We start from the raw sequence: 20,750 nt of genomic DNA on the forward strand, positions 1-20,750 counted from the left end.
GTTGTGCAGCTTTTTTGGAGGCTTTGGGTAATCTGTTTCTAATCTGTTTAATCTGATCTGTTCTGTGAAGTCTCTAAAACCTGACAGTGCAGCTGATGGCCTCATTGGGAATACAGTGAAACAGAAATGTGGTTTTTGTGGTTATAGTCATGGTGGCACAGAGGTAGACAGTAACAGATGTAAACATTTTGTTCTAATAACCTGTTAGTGTAGTGCCACCATGAGGCTGACAGAACTGTTTCATTTTCAGTTGGTTTTGATATTTGTCATCATGGCTTAAAATAAATAAGGAGTTATTGAATCTCTCAGTAATAGTTGTTGAGTTAACCCTTTACTCTGTCAGTATAATAGCTGTTGAAATCCACCAGAATGCAGGAAATGGCTTCTACTTCATCCAACATGTTCTGGGGGAGGTAACTCTGATACTTTTCCACATTAAAACCATACAGCCTGTCCTTATTAGCTTTAGATATGATTCCAGCCTCAGACCTTTATGGTGTATTTCCAGGCTATTCTTTAAGGTCACTGACCTTCATATTGTTCATCTTCAGCAGTTTCTGTTTCATAACTTCCTAATGTTCAAAGGTTTTTCTACTTTTCACAATAAAACAGCTTCATCTATTCAAAGTGTTTCAGCAACTTAAATTCAGACTGCAGATTCTCCAGCAATCAGAGCATCCTTCACATCATTCAGAGCAATGCTTCAGCTGCAGCAACCAAACTCACATTTTCTGCAGGAAATGCTTTCTAGTTAACTTTGTGTTCATAGTGTGTCAATTCATATTTTCGTCTTGTTTAATGAGTTGCAGTTTAATGTTATAGATGTACTTGCACAATCCATCATCATTAATCTCTTGAGTGAAGCCTACATCTAGAAGGTTTCATTCCTAAATGTGTTTTGTTTGTAACCCAGTTTAAAATCCCCACATGTTTTAATGAGTGTTGATCATTTCAGTTCAAGTTAAATGTGTAAGCATTTAAAATGTGATTTCAAAGGGTAAAAAAGTGTTACATGTTTGTTGTGTTATGTTAAAGAATGTTGCTGAAAGATGTCCCACCAGCATAGATGGGGTTAATAACAAGTGACAGGACCGTAGCACAGTGTGACACAGACTAGGAGAGGTGTGTCGGAGAAACATGTGTAACACAGAGATTTTCTGTCTTCATTTCTAAGTTAGCAGTGCACAAAACGGTGTGTAACTTGTGTCTTAAGGTTGTTGACAGGACAATCTGTGAGAAGAAGTCTAGCACCTGAGAAAGGGCAGTGATTCAATTGCAGAGACATATGCAGACGTAGATTCTCATTAAAAATATAATTAAAGATGGCCATTTGATTGATGGGTCAAACACTGCACTTGTGTGTATTAAAGGGACATCCAAGATAATAATTAAAACTGAGTTAATCAGGGTTAAGAAGCATTGGATAAATACTTTAAAAGAACCTAAAAGCCTGCCCTCATCTGTAATGTGGTGAGAGTTGCTCCTCTGGCACTTCCTGTGTTTTTCATTTCTTGCTCGTTTCCTTGTTTTTGTTCTTTCCAGGCGCGATGGTCCAGCTGGGTGGAGTCGTGGCTTCTTCTCACCTGGGTTCCGTTTCCCGTCATTCCGCCGGCTACTTAAGCGCCGCCTCCCTTCTCCTCGGCGCCAGTTCTTCACTGCTATTTTCGTACTATAGCAACCAGCCACCTTTCTGTCCGTTCTAAGTGACCAGTGACTTACCTTGTTTTTTGCCTAGGCCTCCAGCCACGCCACCCGGTTGTTTCTCGCCCTGGACCTGAGTTGTGCTTCGCCCTCGTGGTTGTTTTTCGTTCCTCCTTCAAGTTACCTCGTAGTTCGCCCTTGTGGTTGTTTTTGGTTATATTTTGGACTCAGCTCAGTTTTCGCCTCAGTGGTAGTTTTTTGTTTTCTCTATTAAGTGAGTAAATGTACCTGCTTCTGGATCTCCGTCTGTGATCGCACATAACATCATCAATATGACTACAGAGGGGAGCGCTACATGTTGTTGAAGTGTTTCTATATTCACATATGTTTGTCGGAAATATTTTACACCAGAAAGTTCCAACAATTTTATTTTGGAACTCATTTGTACTAGTTATATCTGCAACTCATGCTGATATACAACTGAAACAAAACCATGCTGCATCTCAAAGAGCTTAGTAAACCCAAACCTCCCTCATTGATCAGACAACTTGACAAGAGTAGAGTTACAAAGTCATAAACTCAAAAAGCAAGAACTAAACCCCTACAGACATTCAACATCTGGGGTTGGGTGGGTTAGTAATGCATCATAAGTTCAAAACATAAGCAGCAAAATCCAACCGATCAACCAATGAAATGTGAAGACTGGATCAACACCCACATTTACCCTGACCCGAGGATCTGCAGTCTTGGGACTTCAGAGCTCACCCCACCACAAACTTTACATCACAACACATAAAACTATTGAGACTGACCTCAGAGTCTGCAGTCCACAACTCTCCAGAAAACCACGTAGCTGCTCCACATCCTGCAGGTGGTTCCCACTGAGGTCCAGATATCTCAGCTGGGAGGGGTTAGCCTTCAGAGCTGATCCCGAGAGCTGATCTCTGACAAACCACAGCCACACAACCTAATAAAACAATACAAGACATTGATAGAGCCATTGATACCACTGATCATCTAATAATATGGGATAACATTAAAACATACAGATTACTGTTACTGGGAGGGAAGAAAATAATAATTATTCACTGAATTACTGAGCAACATTTGAACATATGAGTAGATCTGATTTGTCATCAGAGCAACAGTGACTGAAGATACACATGTCTGTGGTCCTTTTCTGTCTGTCAGTCCTGACAGATGATTTAAAAACTGGACCTCAGCCTAATAATAACATTAACTGACCTAAGAACCTGCAGTATGCAGTGAGGACTGTCCAGTCCAGCACATAGCTGCTTCAGTCCTGAATCCTGCAGCCTGTTCTGGTTCATGTCGAGCTCTGTCAGATGGGAGGGGTCGGACTTCAGAGCTGAGGCCACAACTTCACAGTGAGTCTCTGAGAGGTAACAGTCAGAAAGTCTGTGATGACAGAAATATCAGAACATTATGAAAGGGACACGTTAAGTAGTAGCAGTGATCTCATTTGATCTGACTGTTTGACATGTAACAATAGTTCTGATCATTCTCATCGTCTCATTTTGACAGTGTATTTCACTTTATTCCTCTGTTGTAGGTTCTTCCAGCTGATATTGGTGAAAGATAAATTCTTCTCTTTCATTCAGAGACTTTAAAGAGTTATTCTGTTGTGTGACATCCTGATTGAACTGTTTGTGTAATGGTATGTGTGTGCATGTTTGCATACCATGATGTTGTGCTGCAGTTTTTGCAGTCTTTGTATCTATGTAGTTTGTGCAGCTCTTTGGCCACATGCAGCTGTTTTAACTACAAATAAAGACACATTTATTGTCCATTTAGCTTCAAACAGAAACATACAAAACAATGTTTTCACAGTAGAAGAACATCTGAGACAAAAACACAGCTGATGTGATGTGTCAATGAACACAAGGAGCTCTGTTAGAGAGAAACACACAGTGTGAATGTGTCTAAGAACTAAACCAGTAATCTACACTGATTGGTCACATCTGGACTCACCTGAACTTTCTGCAGTTCCTCACAGCTGGAAGCAGTCTCAATCGTCCTTCTGTTGTTGTGTTGTACTTCATCAGGTCTAGCTCATCAAGAACCTCCTCTGACATCTGCAGCATGTAGGCCAGAGCTGAGCAGTGGATCTCAGAGAGTTCCTTCTCTGATCTGTTCTCTGACTGCAGGAACTCTTGGATCTCCTGATTCACTGAGAGGTCATTCATCTCCATCAGACAGTGGAAGATGTTGATGCTTCTGTCAGGAGACACATTATAAGTGTTTCTCCGTTTCAGGTTGTTGATGGCTCTCTGGATGTCCTCTGAACTGATCTCTGTCTGACCCAGCAGGTCTCCTAAGAGTTTCTGGTTTGACTGCAGGGAGAGACCATGAAGGAAGCGAACCATCAGGTCCAGGTGGCCAGTTTCACTGTTCAGAGATTTCTCCATGACTCTGTACAGGATGTCATCCAGAGATGACCAACTTTTCTCTCCCAGGAAGTTCACCAGCTCTTCATCGTCCCCATCAATGAAACAGCGTATGAGGTGGAAAGCAGCCAGAAACTCCTGAACGCTCAGGTGAACAAAGCAGAATGTTGTGAATTCCTGTTTCCTTCTTCGCTCTTCTTTGAAGATCTCTGTGAACACTCCTGAGTACACTGAGGCTTTACCGATATCGAAGCCACACTCTTTCAGATCCTTCTCATAGAAGATTACGTTGCCCTTTTCCAGCTGCTGAAGAGCCAGTTTTGCTAGTGACAAAATGTACTGCCTGGACTTCTCTGGTCCACATTTCCTTTTGGTCTGATTTACCTGAAACATCAGAAACTCTACATACATCTCAGTCAGGGACTTGGGCAGGTCTCTGGTTTCCAACATGTCCTCCAGAACTGTAGCAGTGATCCAGCAGAAGACTGGGATGTGGCACATGATGTGGAGGCTTCGTGATGTCTTGATGTGGGAGATGATCCTGCTGGCCTGCTCCTCCTCTCTGAACCTCTTCCTGAAGTACTCCTCCTTCTGTGGGTCAGTGAACCCTCTGACCTCTGTCACCACATCCACACAGTCAGTGGGGATCTGTTTGGCTGCTGCAGGTCGTGTGGTTATCCATATGCGAGCAGAGCGCAGCAGTTTTCCACTGATGAGGTTTTTCACCAAGATATCGGTGGTGGTGGACTTAGTTACATCAACAGAGTGACTATCGTCAACATGAAGGTCCAGATGAAGGCGGCTCTCATCCAGTCCATCAAACACAAACAGAAGCTTGAATTCACTCTTGTCGTAGTTGCTGTATCCTGATGATTCTAAAGCAGTAAAGATGCAATTAAGAGCCTCCTCTTTGATGCCCTTAGCCTCTGGGATACATTCATGAATGAGGTTTGCCAAACTGAACTGTTTTCCCCATCAGTGGATTCAGCTGACGGAAGGAGAAGGGGAAAATGAGATGCACATCTTGATTGGCTGTTCCTTCAGCCCAGTCCAGCATAAACTTTTGCACCAGGAAGGTCTTTCCAATTCCTGCGATTCCATTGGTCAGCACTGTTTTTACAGGTCTTTTTTTTTCCAGAAGGATGTTGGAACATGTCTCTGGGTTTGACAGATGTCTCAGTGTCTCTGGGCCTCCAGACTTTCTGGATCTGTTGGACCTCATGCTGTGTGTTGATGTGTATGTCACGGCCGGCTGTGATGTATAGCTCTGTGTAGATATCAACCAGACACCCTTTATCTTCTGCCCAGCCTTCTTGTGCATACAGAAACCTGTCCTGGAAGTGTGATTGGAGTTTCTGTTGGTAATATGTGATGTGGCGTGGCTCTGGTACTGGAACCATCCCATCTGTCAAAGACAGGGAGTAGGTTAGTGTGTGTACACATACAGACATTGAGCATTAACTTTTAGAGGCAGCCCAGTCTGTTCCTACAAAGCAATACAGATCCATCATTGTCCAAAACACGTCTCTGATGCAGATGATTCAACATGGCCGACACAAAAGTGCCACACTGTTCTCATGCGAAAGTGTTAAAGCTACAGAACATCTCATCAGTGTGAATCAGGTTCCTCAGTCTCACTCCTCCTTTCATGACAGATTAGTGCCCCCTGCAGCGCTGGTCCAGTTCATCTTTAATTGATCATGCTGTGTTCAACTAAACAGGCATTTATTACACTAACACAACTAAACAGTTCTTATTTCTACACTGAAATAAATGTTAATTAGTTCTTAAAACAAGGACTTGAATTGTGCCATTAGTATGAGAATTAATATGTAAATATTTGTTTCCAAATGTATTTCTGTAAATTATTTATTGTGATACTATATTTGAAAGATGTCAGCGTGACAGTGTTCAGGGTGTGGTTGTGTTGTTACTCAGTTGCATTCCCTGTTAGTTTGTATCACTTATCAGTTAGTTATGAGTTATTGATCTGCACCATCAGTGAGGAGGGCTGTTAGTGTGTATGTGTCAGTGGTGGAACCTACCTAAGTATTTGTACTTCGTTACTGTGCTTAAGTAAAAATAATAGTGCACACTTTATACTTTTACTCCCCTACATTTTGCAAAAATAAAATGTACACATGACAAATTGCGATTAACTGCGTTTAATGCTATGAAATTCTTAGATATAAATAATAAAAAATAAATGTGCATCGTTTGCATCAAAGTAATATATTGAACTCATATTTAAAGAATCTCAAACTGATAAAAGTATCAATGTAGCTAATATATTTCACTATGTAACTGATTGATCTATTACTATATATTGATATATAGTCATCTCCCTGAACACACCTGGTCCCACCAAGCGATTCACAACCCGATCCAATCACATGACTCGACTGCTTCAAACGTCACTGAAGTGGTTCAAACGTCACTAGTCACGTGACAGTGGTTCCAAACAATTGCTTCATGAGCTTCCGCATGTGTCGGAGCCTCGGGTGTCAGAGGACCGTCCTTACCTGTCTCTACTCCACTACAAATGTGAAGTCTGTAGTTAAATGTACATTTATGAATACCAAACAGGAGAGTATTGGTTGTCTCCAGGAGTGTGGTGGTTTAGAGCGGCAAGGTGAGTTCCAGTTAAAGAACTAGGATGCACATGTCCTGTTAAAGGCTGATTTGTTTTACTGTGGTCTGTAATAACAACAAAGGAAAAACAGAATTCAATAAACTAAATTGCAAGTAACTGTATTCAGCACTCAAATATGTAACACAAATCATGAACCGTAAACGAATCCTCTCACACGAAGCTCACGTATCCCGCATATTAGCTTGTTAGCTATTAGCTTACCAACATAGTAACACAAGATAGCATTAACTAATGCATAACTAAAACTACACAATAATAGCACAAGACGGCCGTTTATAACGCCATTTATCTCACCTTCTGGCATCTACGCACAGCAATAAACCAGGGAGACACACGGTGATTAGGAACTTCTAATCATCCCCTGGAGACACACTCAGAACACGGACCTGTTCTCCGACATGGGTGTGATGCGTTCAATGACGTCAGAGCTGCTATGGTGCGTTCATGAACGTCAGACATGTAAAACTTAAACTTACAAGGAAACAAACTAATACTGAAAGAAACTCAGTAAATAAGGTAATAACAGTCACACTTTCTAACAAACAACAACTCACAGTTGTGTTTCTTACAGTCCGATAGCAACCGATTAGTTCGCAGTTTCTCTTTAAAACGCAGAATATGAACCATCTGAAGCTATAAAACATAAAAACATCAGCCAATCCTCCGGGTGGACCCTGTAGGAGTATTGGCTGGTCGTCCCTCTCTACGTGCATGATGGCCGAAGCCACAGACCGCAGCTCGTCTTCAGGTGATTTGCATCCATGTGATTGGAGGCAAATCAGGGTGAGGTCCGAGAGAAAGGGGCGTGTGTTTAAATCTGGCTGACTCTCACTGAGTTTTCAAAACCTCCTACCCTACCTTTAAAATGATTTCTTTGATTATTTTATCCTGTTCAGATCCTTTGCAATGGAAATCAATAATATATATTTGGTGCCTGAGTACTTTTAATACTTTAAGTACATTTAAAAGTAAGTACTTAAGTAGGATTGTTCTGCACTTCTACTTTTATTTAAGTATATATTTTGCTGGGTATTTGTACTTTTACTTAAGTACCAAGCTTCAGTACTTCCTCCACCACTGGTATATATGTGTATTTGCCAAAGTCAAGGTTGGTGAAGGCCTGGGTGGTTGAGTTAATCCACACTCTCCACCTGGATTGCTATACTGCTAAAGTGGAAATTAAGTCTTGCAGTCAAGTCTCTTATGTTGTCATGAGGTCACAACACATATGAGTATGAGTCAGGGCTGTGCGATTTGACGATAAATGATCGTGAAGGATTTGAACGTATCGGCGATCTACCAGAACGGACAGATCGTTTTATCGTCCATAGAGCACGTTCTATTAATTGCAGTTCTATGTTCGCGCAGACGCATGAGTTTTTTTCCTCGTCCAACTCTCAGTGCGCTTAATGTGAACACGACCAACCAGTGACAGCCTCCCTGTTAGGAAGCTACGGCTGAAAACGAAAAGAGAACGGAGCAACTGGTCCCTAAAACGAACTCCACCTTTATGTTCGGTGCTGTTTCTGCCGGCAGCAGCGAAGTGTCTTTTAAGCCTGTGTGCATGTGTGTGTGTGTGTGTGGCATGTGTTGCAGTGGAAGGGCCGCGTGTATACGAATGTATTATAATGGTACGAGCGCGTACGCGCCCACCTCTCTGAACATTACCAGCTCGTTATATTCAGGTTCGCTGCTGTTGTGCCGTCAGCAGCTCTTCTACACCTGTGTGTGTGTGTGTGTGTGTGTGTGTGTGTGTGTGTGTGAGGGCCCCATGTGTACATCAGATGCAGACAGAGGCAGCAGCTGATGACGTCACCAAAACAATAACGCAGCCATTTGATGAAGAGGCTCCATATGAGGACTCTAGTAAACGGTGGACAGAGCTGACAGCAGCAGCTCCGTTTGTCCTTAGACATGATTCCCATTAAAGTTTGATCGTTTGGTCTAAATCACATTGAACTTTAAGAGTTACTTAAGTCTCAATACTGTATTTATTGTTTAACCTTAGGAGGCACACTTCAGTCTGTTTAAATGACTGTTGAATAATACTTTACAGAATTACATTAGTCTTCTTTTTAACCTATTTGAAATAAAACTTTATTTTGTTCTGTAATTGTTATTTAAATGTTCATGTTTATTGAAAACGAATACTGAGTGCACGTTATCAGAGTTGTTGTTTGCCTTTAAAATCTACTGACAGTTTTTGAGAAGTGACTACCTTAAGGCTACCTTAAGTCATTTACACGGAAACATGCAAATTAGTGTCAATGTAAAAACAAATCGTGATAAAATCGAGATCGTGATTTTATCATTAAAGAATCGTGATATAAAATTTTTGCCATATCGCCCACCCCTAGTATGAGTTTTGAGGCTTTGTTGAAGCTTCGACCCCTGATTCAATAAAAAGGTTCATTACTCCAGGCTTCAACGACACAGTGCTCGGGTAGGACATCTAGTGGTGAATAAGATGCATTGCGGTGTGTGTCATTGGTTCATGGATTGGTTGGGATTTGAATCGCCGTGCTCAGTCTCGTTCGACTACACTACATGGTTGAATGTTTCAGGCTGACACAATAATATACATATATTACATTTTCAGTTTGACTGCAGAAAATTACAGTACGATTTGAAGTAAATAAATCATCATTAGGGCTAATCAAAAATCAAGATTAATCCAATTCAAGTTTTTGACACAATTAAAGCATTTGCGGGGGCATACGAGGCTGGATGGTGGTGTAGGGGAGTCATTGTGGGTTTAGGAGCGAGAGGCACACACACAGAGAGTTTGTCTATCCAAGAGAAACGTGATAACATTTATATTTTGATATTAATAATAAAATAAATGTTGAAAGTTTGTATCTAATTAATATATTTAACTCATATCTAATCAATGTATCAGTGTATCTAATATATTTCACTAATTAATTAATATATTACTATATATTGATATATCTACATTAAATAAGGGATGTCCTATCCCTGAACACACTCGATCACCAAGTGATTCACAACCCGAACCAATCACATGACTCGTATGCACTCAACTGCTTTGAACGTCACTGGGTGTCAGAGAACCATCTTTATTGACAGTTCTCAGCTGCTGCTCAACATGCTTCACATGTCTTAATTAAACTTACCAACATCTCTGTGTTAGTACCTGCAACACTGCAAGACTTAAAGGTCCACTTCCATGGCTTAGCCACAGAAGGAACCAGGTGGCAAGAACATTTAACTCTAACTCTGGAAATTTCTAGAGGGCCTTTTAATAAAGAGAGTTAATTACAAACCAAAAACTGGGGCCTTCCAGTCTACAGGACCCCATACCTACATCAGATGTGTTTAAATTCAACATAACATGTTTCACTCATAATGTATTAAACACTAACATAGCATTGGCTCTGTAGTCATGGAAATAAAGGGTGTGACAGAGCTAGATGTTGGTCTGCAGAGCTCCATGCTTTTCATCTGTTTGCTCCATTGTGTTAGTGTTAACACTGACCTTTGACATTAAGCGTCACTCTTTTCTTCATCAGGATGCGTCCCCCACTGCTGTAGGCGGTGCAGGTGTAGATGTTGTTGTCTTCACCTGTGGGGTGTCTCAGGGTCAGACTGAAGTCTCCAGGTTTCATTGGGTCTTTATTCATCTTTGCTCTTTGTGTGTACAATGCATCCTGTTGTTCAGGTCGATCAGAGCCGTTCTCATGCACGTGAACCGTCTGGTTTTTACTGTCCATCCACTCCACTTTACCTTTTTTAGGCAGGCAGACTATGGTTTTGCAGGGCAGCAGGACAGAGTCGACATGTGAATCCACTTCCATGTAGTAATCTGAGGGACAACAAATAGCAACATGGGCAGTAAAGACATAGTAACTGCTCTGTAGTGCTTCCTATGTACCTAATGCACTTTTCTTTGCATTCATCCTTTCACATGCAGAATTCCCCCCATCTATTGTTGAAGGATTTCACTCAACATTGTATTCCAAGTTTACAATAACAGAGTGTGGATCTGAAATGATAAGCCGACCCAGAGCGGTGTGAAGATACAGCTTTTATACAGGTGGGGTAGTGGGTGTTTTCAAAGGTAGGGCTCAGGAAGACAACTTACAAAGAATGAAGGGAGCAAAAGAGTAGGTGAGGAAGAAACAATAACAGGAGAAGGAAGACCTTAGGGATATCCAGGGGCCGTATTCACAAAGATTCTTAGAATTCCCTTATCTTAGCCTAAAAAAAATGAGTAAGGACTAGCTTGAAAATGATTCAACATTCCCAGAGCGACTCTGAGGAAGGAGCAGACTAAAGGTTTTAAAGAGGTGTGGTTGGCCCAGTTGTTTTAGCAGATGTGATTGGTTGACAGAAAAACATGAGAATATGTTGCTAATATATAAGCAGCATTAATTGGACAGTGACAGTGGCCGTATGCCCCTTAAATCACCTTTAAGATAACAGTCCTTACTAAGATTTGTAGTCTTCATATTCAACCACAGATTCCCGCTGTAGTTCTAATCTGTAACTTTTTATGAGTTCAGCGTCATTCACAGTTTGGAGAATGTTTCTCCTCTCTGTCACTCTGCCATGTTCTCCCTGTTCAAGGAACGATTAAACCCTCTATTAAGTCCTCCTCTCCACTATTGACAGTTTTTTACCTTAAGACAACTTTTATCTTTAGTCTTAATTATAAGGGAAAAGTCTTAGAATGCTAAGAATTTTCTTAGAATTTCAACACTAAGGGAAACTGTTAGCACTAAAAAGCCTTCTTTTTGAGTCACCTTCCGTGTTCCTGTGTTCTTGTATGTTTTGGATTATTCTTTACTTGGGTTTTTCTTAGTTTGATTTAGTATTTAGAGTAGTGTTTTGTTTTTGAAATAAAACTTCACCTGGCATGCTGAATCCTGCCTGCACCTGAGTCCTCGTTCAACAACTCTCCCTGACACCCTCTGTTTTCCACAACAACACACTGAAAAAAGTGAACTCAGTGAGTTGTTGGATCAAATGTCCAATTTAATTATGTGTGTGCTACTTGTTAATGCAACACAAACCAACTAAGTAAATTCAACACAACACTGTTGATTAAATCGCACAATCACCAATGTGATACCTATACCAGTTGTTGGCTGTGTGACATGCACAGTTCCCCTGATGACGTACACTCAAAAAGTGAACTCAGTGGGTTGTTGGATCAAATAAACGTAATTATGTCCAATTTCATTTTTGTGTTTTGTGTCTGGGTAGGTCTTTCCTGCCACCTAGTTCCCTCTATGACTATGCTCATGCAAGTGGACCTCTTGCAGTCTGACAGGTATTAACAAACAGATGTTGGTAAATTTCATTAAGACATATGATGCACATTCTGAAATACTGTAAGTCATGGTCTTCAAGTCTTATTCATCAGGGTGTTTTTATAGTCATGAGATTGATTTAATGCAACTGGGCTCAAAGTTTTTCTGTAGACATTTCTTCTTCTTTATTTCCGGCAGACTAGATGCCATATGGCATATTGCTGCCTCCCACAGGTCAGGTTTGGTAATGGCTCGATGTATGTACATTCATTTCAGAGGAAGAGAACTCCTGTTGCTGTGATAAAATTCAAAACTGCTTTCACAATGTGTGGCTGGTTTTCAGATGGGTTTAACATGCCTCGCAGTGATGATCTGTTAATTCCAGTGTCCAGTAGAGCATAAATAATTGCTCTCTCTGATCTTTATATAACCAACAGTCCATCAACACATGCTCAACTGTTTGGAATGTATTGCAGACTCTGCAAAGACCGTCTTCATGCTTCCCAATCTTTTGAAGATCCCATGCCAAACCACAATGACCTAATCTGAGTCTGGTCATAATTACAGCCTGTCTTCTTCCTTGACCAAGATAACATGGTTTTGTATTTACTTTGTTTTGAATAGAAATGTGGAATGTGGAATATTCTTTTATGACAGACCCCCACTCACTCACACCCATACACACTGATAAATTAGGCTTCATTCTTAAGGCCATTTTGGCGCCCAGAGAAACCCCACTGACACTCAGCCTTCTCAGTTCTATACAGCATTATTAGTAATTCAATAATAAGATCTGGCCGGGCTCCCAGACTACCCTTCTCCAACACTTCTAGCACAATCAGAACATATAACCTCCTCCACCCATTTTAACGCCCAGCAGCAGTCAGCTCTGTTGTATAGACTGAAACCCCCTCAGACATTCGGATGAGCTTTACAATATCATACTGTGGTATGTAAAAAGCAAAGACAGCTGCACCACTCTTTGGGTCCTTAGCTCCATCAGTGTAAATCTGAAGGAACCCATTCCAACCAGTTTCAAGTCTGTGTCTCACCATGCTATTATATCCAGAGTTTTGATCAGTTTTAATGTTAAAATCAACTTCTGGAGCGGGCAGAAGCCATGCTGGTAAAACTGGCCAGAGGATCAGAGGAGCCACCCCCTCTCCATTTCTTGACTCTTCCTAAAAACAAAGCTCTCCTTTCTTATTCGTCCCACTCCCCACTCCCAGGTATCATGCATCACTGATTTGTTGGATGTTTTCCTTCATAACCTTTCAGTTTAACTATATATTGCATTGCAAGTCTGTCCCTTCTCAAGAATAAAGGTGTTTCAGCCATCTCAACAAGTAAGGCTGGGATTGGAGTAGCACGGAGGGCCCCACAGCACACTCTGAGGGCTTTTGCCTGGACGACATCAAGTTTTTTCAGTGCTGACTCAGCTATCTGTGGACACTGCACATACACATATATACACACTCTAACAGCCCTCCTCACTGATGGTGCAAATCAATAAATCTCATAACTATTAGTGTTGGTAAGTTGGTAACTCTTTTTACTCTCGAACACTAAATTGAATGAATCTCTTTGTGAGTCATTTCGTTACTTTTTACAGCAGGTGGTGCTGTTTCCTTCTTGTTGGCATTGTAGAAAAATGCAGCGGTTCTCAGACACTAAATACTGAAGACAACATGGTTTGTTTCAGCTGACAAAAGTATAATGCACAACTACCACCAGCAATTCAAAGCATGTGAAAATACACACCACAATAAAGTGACTTCTGTCCTGCATCCTCCCTGCCATTGTTATTTTTAACAGTGCAACAGTGACAGGTAGCTGTCACATGACAAATGAACGAGAGACTGCACTGCTCCCCACACAGCCTGAGCTGTGAACAAGAATGATGACAAATCTGTGCAGCCTGTCACATGACAAATGTGATGTAATGTTCACATACACATTAATGTAATGTAAACGTTCCGCTTACATTAACCTGCATAAATACGCTCCCAAGAGCCATCATAACTATGCCAAGCCTGTGGGTGGCAGTCTGGCTCTTTGTGTCAGAAGTGGTTCTAAAGTTGCTGAACCTGGAGACCTAACATGTCTCTGCTCCTCTACACAGTAAGAGGAGCTGTATTTGTAAATGCAAACATAAATGTGCTTACACCAACAGAAATGCAAACGCTACCATGCTTCCATTACTAGACTACAAAAAAGGTCTGCTGCAAATTCACTTTTTCTCTGTTTTTGTCCATTTTTCCTAAATCTCCATTTTTGCCTGAGTTTTTAAAAAGATTTGTTTTCAGAGGCGAAAAACTCTGGTTATGTGTAAATGAAAGGCACAAATGAAGGGAAAAGTCTGTTTTTACAGCTACCCGTGTATGACAACAACCTGGAGCTGAATGCCCAGAAGACAGTGGAGACTTTCAGAAAGTACCAGCTCCATCACCCCCCTCACCCTGACAGACACCCCCATCTCCACAGTGGACTCCTTCCACTTCCTGGGTACCACCATCACCCAGGACCTCAAGTGGGAGCTCACCATCAGCTCCCTCATCAAAAAGGCCCAGCAGAGGACGTACTTTCTGCGGCAGCTGAGGAAACTCAAGGTGCCAGCCAGGATGATGGTTCAGTTCTACACGGCCATCATTGAGTCCATCCTCACCTCCTCCATCACAGTGTGGTACGCTGGGGCCACTGCCAGGGACAGGCACAGACTGCAGCGTGTTGTGCGCTCTGCTGAGAAGGTGATCGGCTGCAGCCTGCCATCTATCGAGGACCTGTACGTCTCCAGGACTCTGAGGCGTGCAGGTCGGATCACAGCTGACCCTTCTCACCCTGGACACGGACTCTTTGAGCCACTCCCCTCAGGCAGGAGGTTACGGTCCATTCGGACCAGAACCTCACACCACAAGAACAGCTTCTTCCCCTCTGCTGTTGGACTGTTCAACTGTAAATAATTACACTGTTCCACTCGTTCATATAAAGGTCCATGTTTGCCAGTACAACCACCGCTCATGTTCTGTTCTGTTCATAGTATGTCTGTTATGTCATGTACTTTTAGTTTACATTGTTTACCCATTTACTTGACCTTATCTTATCTTATTTACCTTATTTTTATCTTATTTCATGTTAATTATTATATGTTTTATGTATGCACCAATCAAGGCAAATTCCTAGTAATGTGAATCCTCTTCACTTACATGGCAATAAACATGATTCTGATTCTGATTCTGGAAACGGGGTCTCCCTCAACTTAAAGAAATCCTCAATCTGACATTCCACATTCCAGGAGCCACCACATGTTAACCAGCTATAGTGTTAAAGAGACTCACCTGACTTGAAATAATGTCGAAAATAAAACAAGAGGCCACCAGAAACACCAAGAACCACGACCAGGAGAATGATGAGGACTTTGGCCCAGGTTGGCAAACTTTCTGTGGAGGAACATGAAGAACAGGTCTGTACATGTGTAACAAGTAGGAGAAAGACCAAAGCAAACTCAACAGGTTGGATGGCCACCATGACTTTGACAATTTACACCATTGGTATGCGGACGAACTCCTCCTAGGGATTTGGCCCAATTGACTTGATATTTAGGGGATGTCACCTGAAGGACCTGCTGATCAAACGTTATCTAGGGCTGTAATCAACCATTTTTTTAGATACTTTATTAATCCCAGAGGGAAATTCTTTACGGCTGCTTTAGTGACGCTGAACACAGGAGCACAGCTTGACGTTTGGATGATGGGGAGACTTAACATGCAGCCTGGTCTGGGTATATCTAAAGCATGCTGCCGCTGTTGCGAGCGGGTACGCCTAAAGTTATAAAACAATTTATGAGACTAAGACATTGAAATACGTCAAATGTTCATATGCTTAAAACACAACACTTAAAACACAAATCCTAACCCGATAGCAACCGATGAGTTCGGCAGTTTCGCTTTAAAACGAAGAATATAAATCCTCTGAAGCTATAAAACACTAAAAACATCATCAATCCTCCGGGTGGACCCTGCACAGAGTATTTGCTGGTTGTCACTCTCTTCCTGCTCTGTGCACCAGAGAGGTACGTGCATGATGGCCGAAGCCACAGACTGGTTTGGAGGCGTGGCTTTGGGGTGAACTTGAGAGAAAGGGGCGTGTGTTTACTTTCAAAATCTGGCTGACTCACTGAGTTTTCAAAATCTCCTACCCTACCTTTTAACTCCCTAAAATTGATTGAAAGAGAAAACAGACGATGTGATTTGTATCTACATCACTGACCACTGATTTCAGACCAATCTCTTACCTCTGACGTGAGTCAGCTGTATTTTCTCTCTCAGGATGTCTCCGGCCATGTGGACAATGCAGGTGTAGGTTCCACTGTCTCTGTTTGTGGGGTATTTCAGGGTCAGACTGAGGTCTCCGGTCTTCAGCAGGTCTTTGTTCATGGTTGTGCGTCCACGGTAAAGACCATCCGGTTTTTTAGTGTGCTCACTATTGTTTGTAAAAAAAAGCACCGTCATGAAGTTCAGATCAGAGCGAGTCCACTCAACTGTGGTGTCTTCAGGCAGACCAGCTTTTGTTTTGTAGGGCAGGACAACAGATTCCACCCCCTCCATCGACTTCACCTGAACCTGGTGGACTGAAAGGACAATGAACATGATATCAACCAGGAGTAGCAGCATTACCTGTCCGGCTTAACTTACGACCTTCAAATTATTCATTTCTTCTCCATCACTTGGAGCTGCAGGCCATGTCAGCCATCAAGCGCTGTGAGATTTTTAGGTTCTTAGTTTCAAAATGTACCACAAGAAATGGATTATTGGTGCATGTGTGCACATAGAAAAGATGTGACTGCAGAAGATTGCAAACGATGTGAAATCAATCATTTCTATTTTGGTGTGTGTGCTGACCTCTGATCTACAGTGTCCTCAGAGTCAAAACAAATTTCCAACCTTTACATTTGACCTGACATGACACCAGTGCTAGCTGACCTCTGACCTGTATCTAGTGCAAGGTGTGCTGCTGACCTTTGACCTGCAGGTATACATCTGTCACTTTCAGTTCATCTCTTCCATCACTGATGCTGCAGGTGTAGACACCACTGTCTGATTGTTGGGGTTCTTTCAAAGTGAGACTTAGGTTTTCAGAGTCTAAAGCGTCCGGCTTCATGGATGTGCGTCCATGGTAACGGGGGTTTTGTCCTGTTATATCACCATTTTCATCTCGCCTGTGCACAAATTTGGGATCAAGATCATTCCGAGTCCACATCACCATTGGGTTGACTTCAGGGGCAAGTTCTTGGCAGGGCAGCAGAACAGACTCTGCCCCCTCATACTCCTCCACCACAGCAGCCAGGGCATGCTGGGAAACTGTGAGGACAGACAAACAAACACAAATCAGATGCCTGATGTGGTTTTGGCCCAGGAGTCACATACTGTAGGTGACTACACATTACCTGCAGGGATCACAGAGATAAGTTTACTGACAGTCAGCCCAAACAACACATTTAAAGAAACAATAAATCACCTTAAAATATCTGTTTTATTACAGAGGAATAGGACTGTTTTCTATTCTGATGGCCACAGATCATTACAGACAGTTCTATCATTCTTCTTCATGTTGGCACATTGGGGACTTGTCCACACACAGCAACAGTTTGAACTGAAAACTGAGTGTGACAGAACACTGCCATGTCTTAATTAGTTTGAGTGCTGCACGGCAACCAAACTCTTGTTCTTCACTCTGTATTTTCTTCTTTCTTTTCATTCTTCCGTACGTTTTTTGGTGCAGCATATCTTCAGCATGCATTGCCTGATTTCAGCCATTCGACTGTCCAAATCTTCCTCTCACAGAGGACATTCTGGGTCAACTTCAGTTTGTTTTTTCAAATATTAAGTAAATTATGCATCATTTCTAACACGGGAGTCTATGGGAGAGGACTGTAAGTCCCACTTGTTTTCATCCTTTGGCTGGGTGTGCCACTTATACTCAGGTGCGACTTATATATTAAAATATAGAATTAGTCAGCCTGTGTCCTGACGTCTCATCACAGATGTAATGGCAGCTGTTCTGTCCCTCTCCTGACGGTTCTCTTCTACCTCCAGCACACTTTGCATTCCGAGCATAGGTGACGCGCACGTTCATGGAACGTGTGCTTGCAGCTGAGCCTCAGACCTCACCTGGCAACAAGGAATTCTATTTTCTGATTGGTCGTTAGGTCGCTAATTCCAGCAGCTATATGAGCGCACAGTAGAACTTGTTGAAATGCATGTGTCTCACTCTCAATGACCTGCAGCCGCACCATTTAAGTTAAGAGGAATTCAAGAGGCAAGTTACGCTACAAACCTAGTGATTTAGGCTGGCCCGCTGGTGTGACTAATAGTCCGGTGCGACTTATATATGTTCTTTTCTTCTTCATTACACATTTTTTGGATGGTGTAACCTATAGTTACTTAAGTCACTTAAGGGATTAATAAAGTAAATCTAATCTAATCTAATCTAATCTAATCTAATCTAATCTAATGCGGTAACTAGTTCCACATGCTTTCAGCTACAGAAACTGTATTGGGATTTGTTCAAATATGTTTGGTTTTTAAAATCATAATAAAAATTCACCATTGAAGGGTTAATGAAGTTTTAACAGGCAGCTTATCATGTAGCATGTGTTTACAGAATTACATGTTTATGTTTTAGGAGCATTATAAGAAATGTAAGTAAGTCACCAATGGGTCAAATAGTAAGAGTAAGCTTTTAAGGTGCATCATAACATCACTCTTATGGGAAAGTAATCACTCTCACAGGGGAAGTGTGGTGAACCCAGGTTTATGAACACATGGGATCTGCCCTGAGAGGAGCAACAGGAGTGTGACACACACCTGTGTCTCCAGTGTCATCAGACAGACAGGCAGGTGGACAGCCAGGGCTGTTACCATGGTGACAGGCTGACACACAGAGGCATACAAAGCAGCCATGTTTGTAGTCTTTGTCAGACTTTAAGCATTGTATCTGTCATATTGATCATCCTTCAGCTGGATACTACTTTTCCACATTCAAATCACAGCCTGAGCTTCTTATAGTCTTATGGTTTTATTCATATGGTTTATTCACAGGCTGTTCTTTAAGCTCAGTGACTTCACTCTGTTCTTGTCTTCAGCAGTTTGTCTCTCATATCTTTCTAATATTCAAATATTTTTAGTTTTATTACTGTGAGGCAATCAAACTCTTGTTCTTCCCCCTCTTTTCTTTTAAATAGCACCTTCATCTTTTGAATTCTTAACCGTGTTTCAGTGAATTAAATTCAGATTGCAGGTTCTCCAGCAATTCAGAGCAAAGCTTCAGCTGCAGGAATCAAACTTTTTCTTCAGGAAATGCTTTTCTAGTTCCTCTTGTTTTCATGAATGAAGGAATCCAGGTACAATGAGCAGCTAAAAAAACAATATTCTCACCTGGAACAACCTGTTTACATCATAATAGACGGAGTGCTAGGGGTTATTAAAGCCCAGGAGATGCAGTCATCAGTTTAAATGGATACAAACAAAAGAAATGTCAGACTAACATGATAATCAGAGCAGGTAGGAGATGGCTTACCTCGTACAAGGATCAGAAACACCATAAACATCTTTATGTGTTGATCTGCTTCAGTCCGGGACATCAGCAGCAGGTCCTGACTTGATCCTTCCGCCCACCTCTGCAATCTAACAGGAGTGAAACTATGACGAAACTGAACGCCTCTCCTTTCCTCAGAAGTGATCTGGCAGGCTGGACTTCATTCCACAGATGTGTCACGCTGTGGGACGACCAATCAGAGCTCTGCACAAAGTCAAGCTCAGGTTTATGGTCAACAGAACGGGACCCCCTACAGCAACAGTTGGAGAGTTTTCAGAAATTTCAGAGTTCATTTAATCAATTTCAACACTTTCAGAGTTAACTTGTGTCCAGTTGTGGAGTTGTTTGACAGAGTTGATGAAAATCACTGCCGAGGTGCAATTAAGCCCCGCCTCTGCCTCCGCCCCAGAATGGCTGACGTGCATGTGGGTGTCAAGTTTCATGCATGGGTGGTGTTAAGGGTAAAACACTAGGAAATATAATAAAAACATACTATATACTATATTATACTAAAACTACTCACATACTTTTATGTTCTTGTTTTTGGTCAGCATTTATTTCACTGCTCCCCCAACCACCCTCACTCATGGTGCAAATCCTTGATTCAGGGACTGAGGCATCTGTTTCCTCAAGAACACACAACAGTGACTAGGGAGGAGTTGGGATTGAACCACCAACCTTCCGGTTACCAGTGTTAAGTTTGTTGACGAATCATTTTCGTCATAGTTTTCGTTAACGACCTTTTTTTGCTGATAAAAATGAGACGATAACTAAATAAAAACTAACGCACGGTGCCAAAAACGAAGACGAAATGTATTGACACTTTCGTCAACGAATAAAAACGAGACGAAATTATTGATGGAGACGAGATCCAATCAGAGCAAATTTTGTTTGTGGAAGGGAGGGACGAATCAGGAGACGGCGGCAGAGAGCCAATCAGAAGTGATCTCTCTGTGTAAGGACGTTACCCCGCGATGCTGGAAGAAGGCGTCCTCATGCATGGTAACACAACACAGGAGAAGAACAGACACACGGACACGTTTGATGTCAAGACAAACAGGACGGTTCAAACCGTGTGGAGCGACTATCAGCGGTAAAAACACAACAAACCTGAAGCGACGTTTGCAGACGAGTCATCGTAACTTCCGTTCAAAGATACACGTGACAAAATCTATAAAT

The 20,750-nt window shown here is 41.9% G+C and overlaps 1 protein-coding gene across 1 annotated transcript; it reads right to left on the bottom strand.

The window, feature by feature from the left end:
• Window positions 1–10,190: 10,190 nt before the first annotated feature.
• Window positions 10,191–19,770, bottom strand: LOC114429878 (uncharacterized). The gene is made up of 6 exons (XM_028398490.1): window positions 19,554–19,770; window positions 16,994–17,335; window positions 16,270–16,605; window positions 15,314–15,415; window positions 10,451–10,528; window positions 10,191–10,288 (listed from the first exon to the last, which is right to left on the bottom strand). Exons 1-6 carry the CDS (start codon window positions 19,615–19,617, stop codon window positions 10,191–10,193), a joined length of 1,020 nt encoding a protein of 339 aa, XP_028254291.1. The 5' UTR covers window positions 19,618–19,770.
• Window positions 19,771–20,750: the final 980 nt, after the last annotated feature.

The sequence above is a fragment of the Parambassis ranga genome, unplaced genomic scaffold (assembly GCF_900634625.1).
Source record: "Parambassis ranga unplaced genomic scaffold, fParRan2.1 scaffold_21_arrow_ctg1, whole genome shotgun sequence".
NCBI classification, from domain to species: domain Eukaryota; kingdom Metazoa; phylum Chordata; class Actinopteri; family Ambassidae; genus Parambassis; species Parambassis ranga.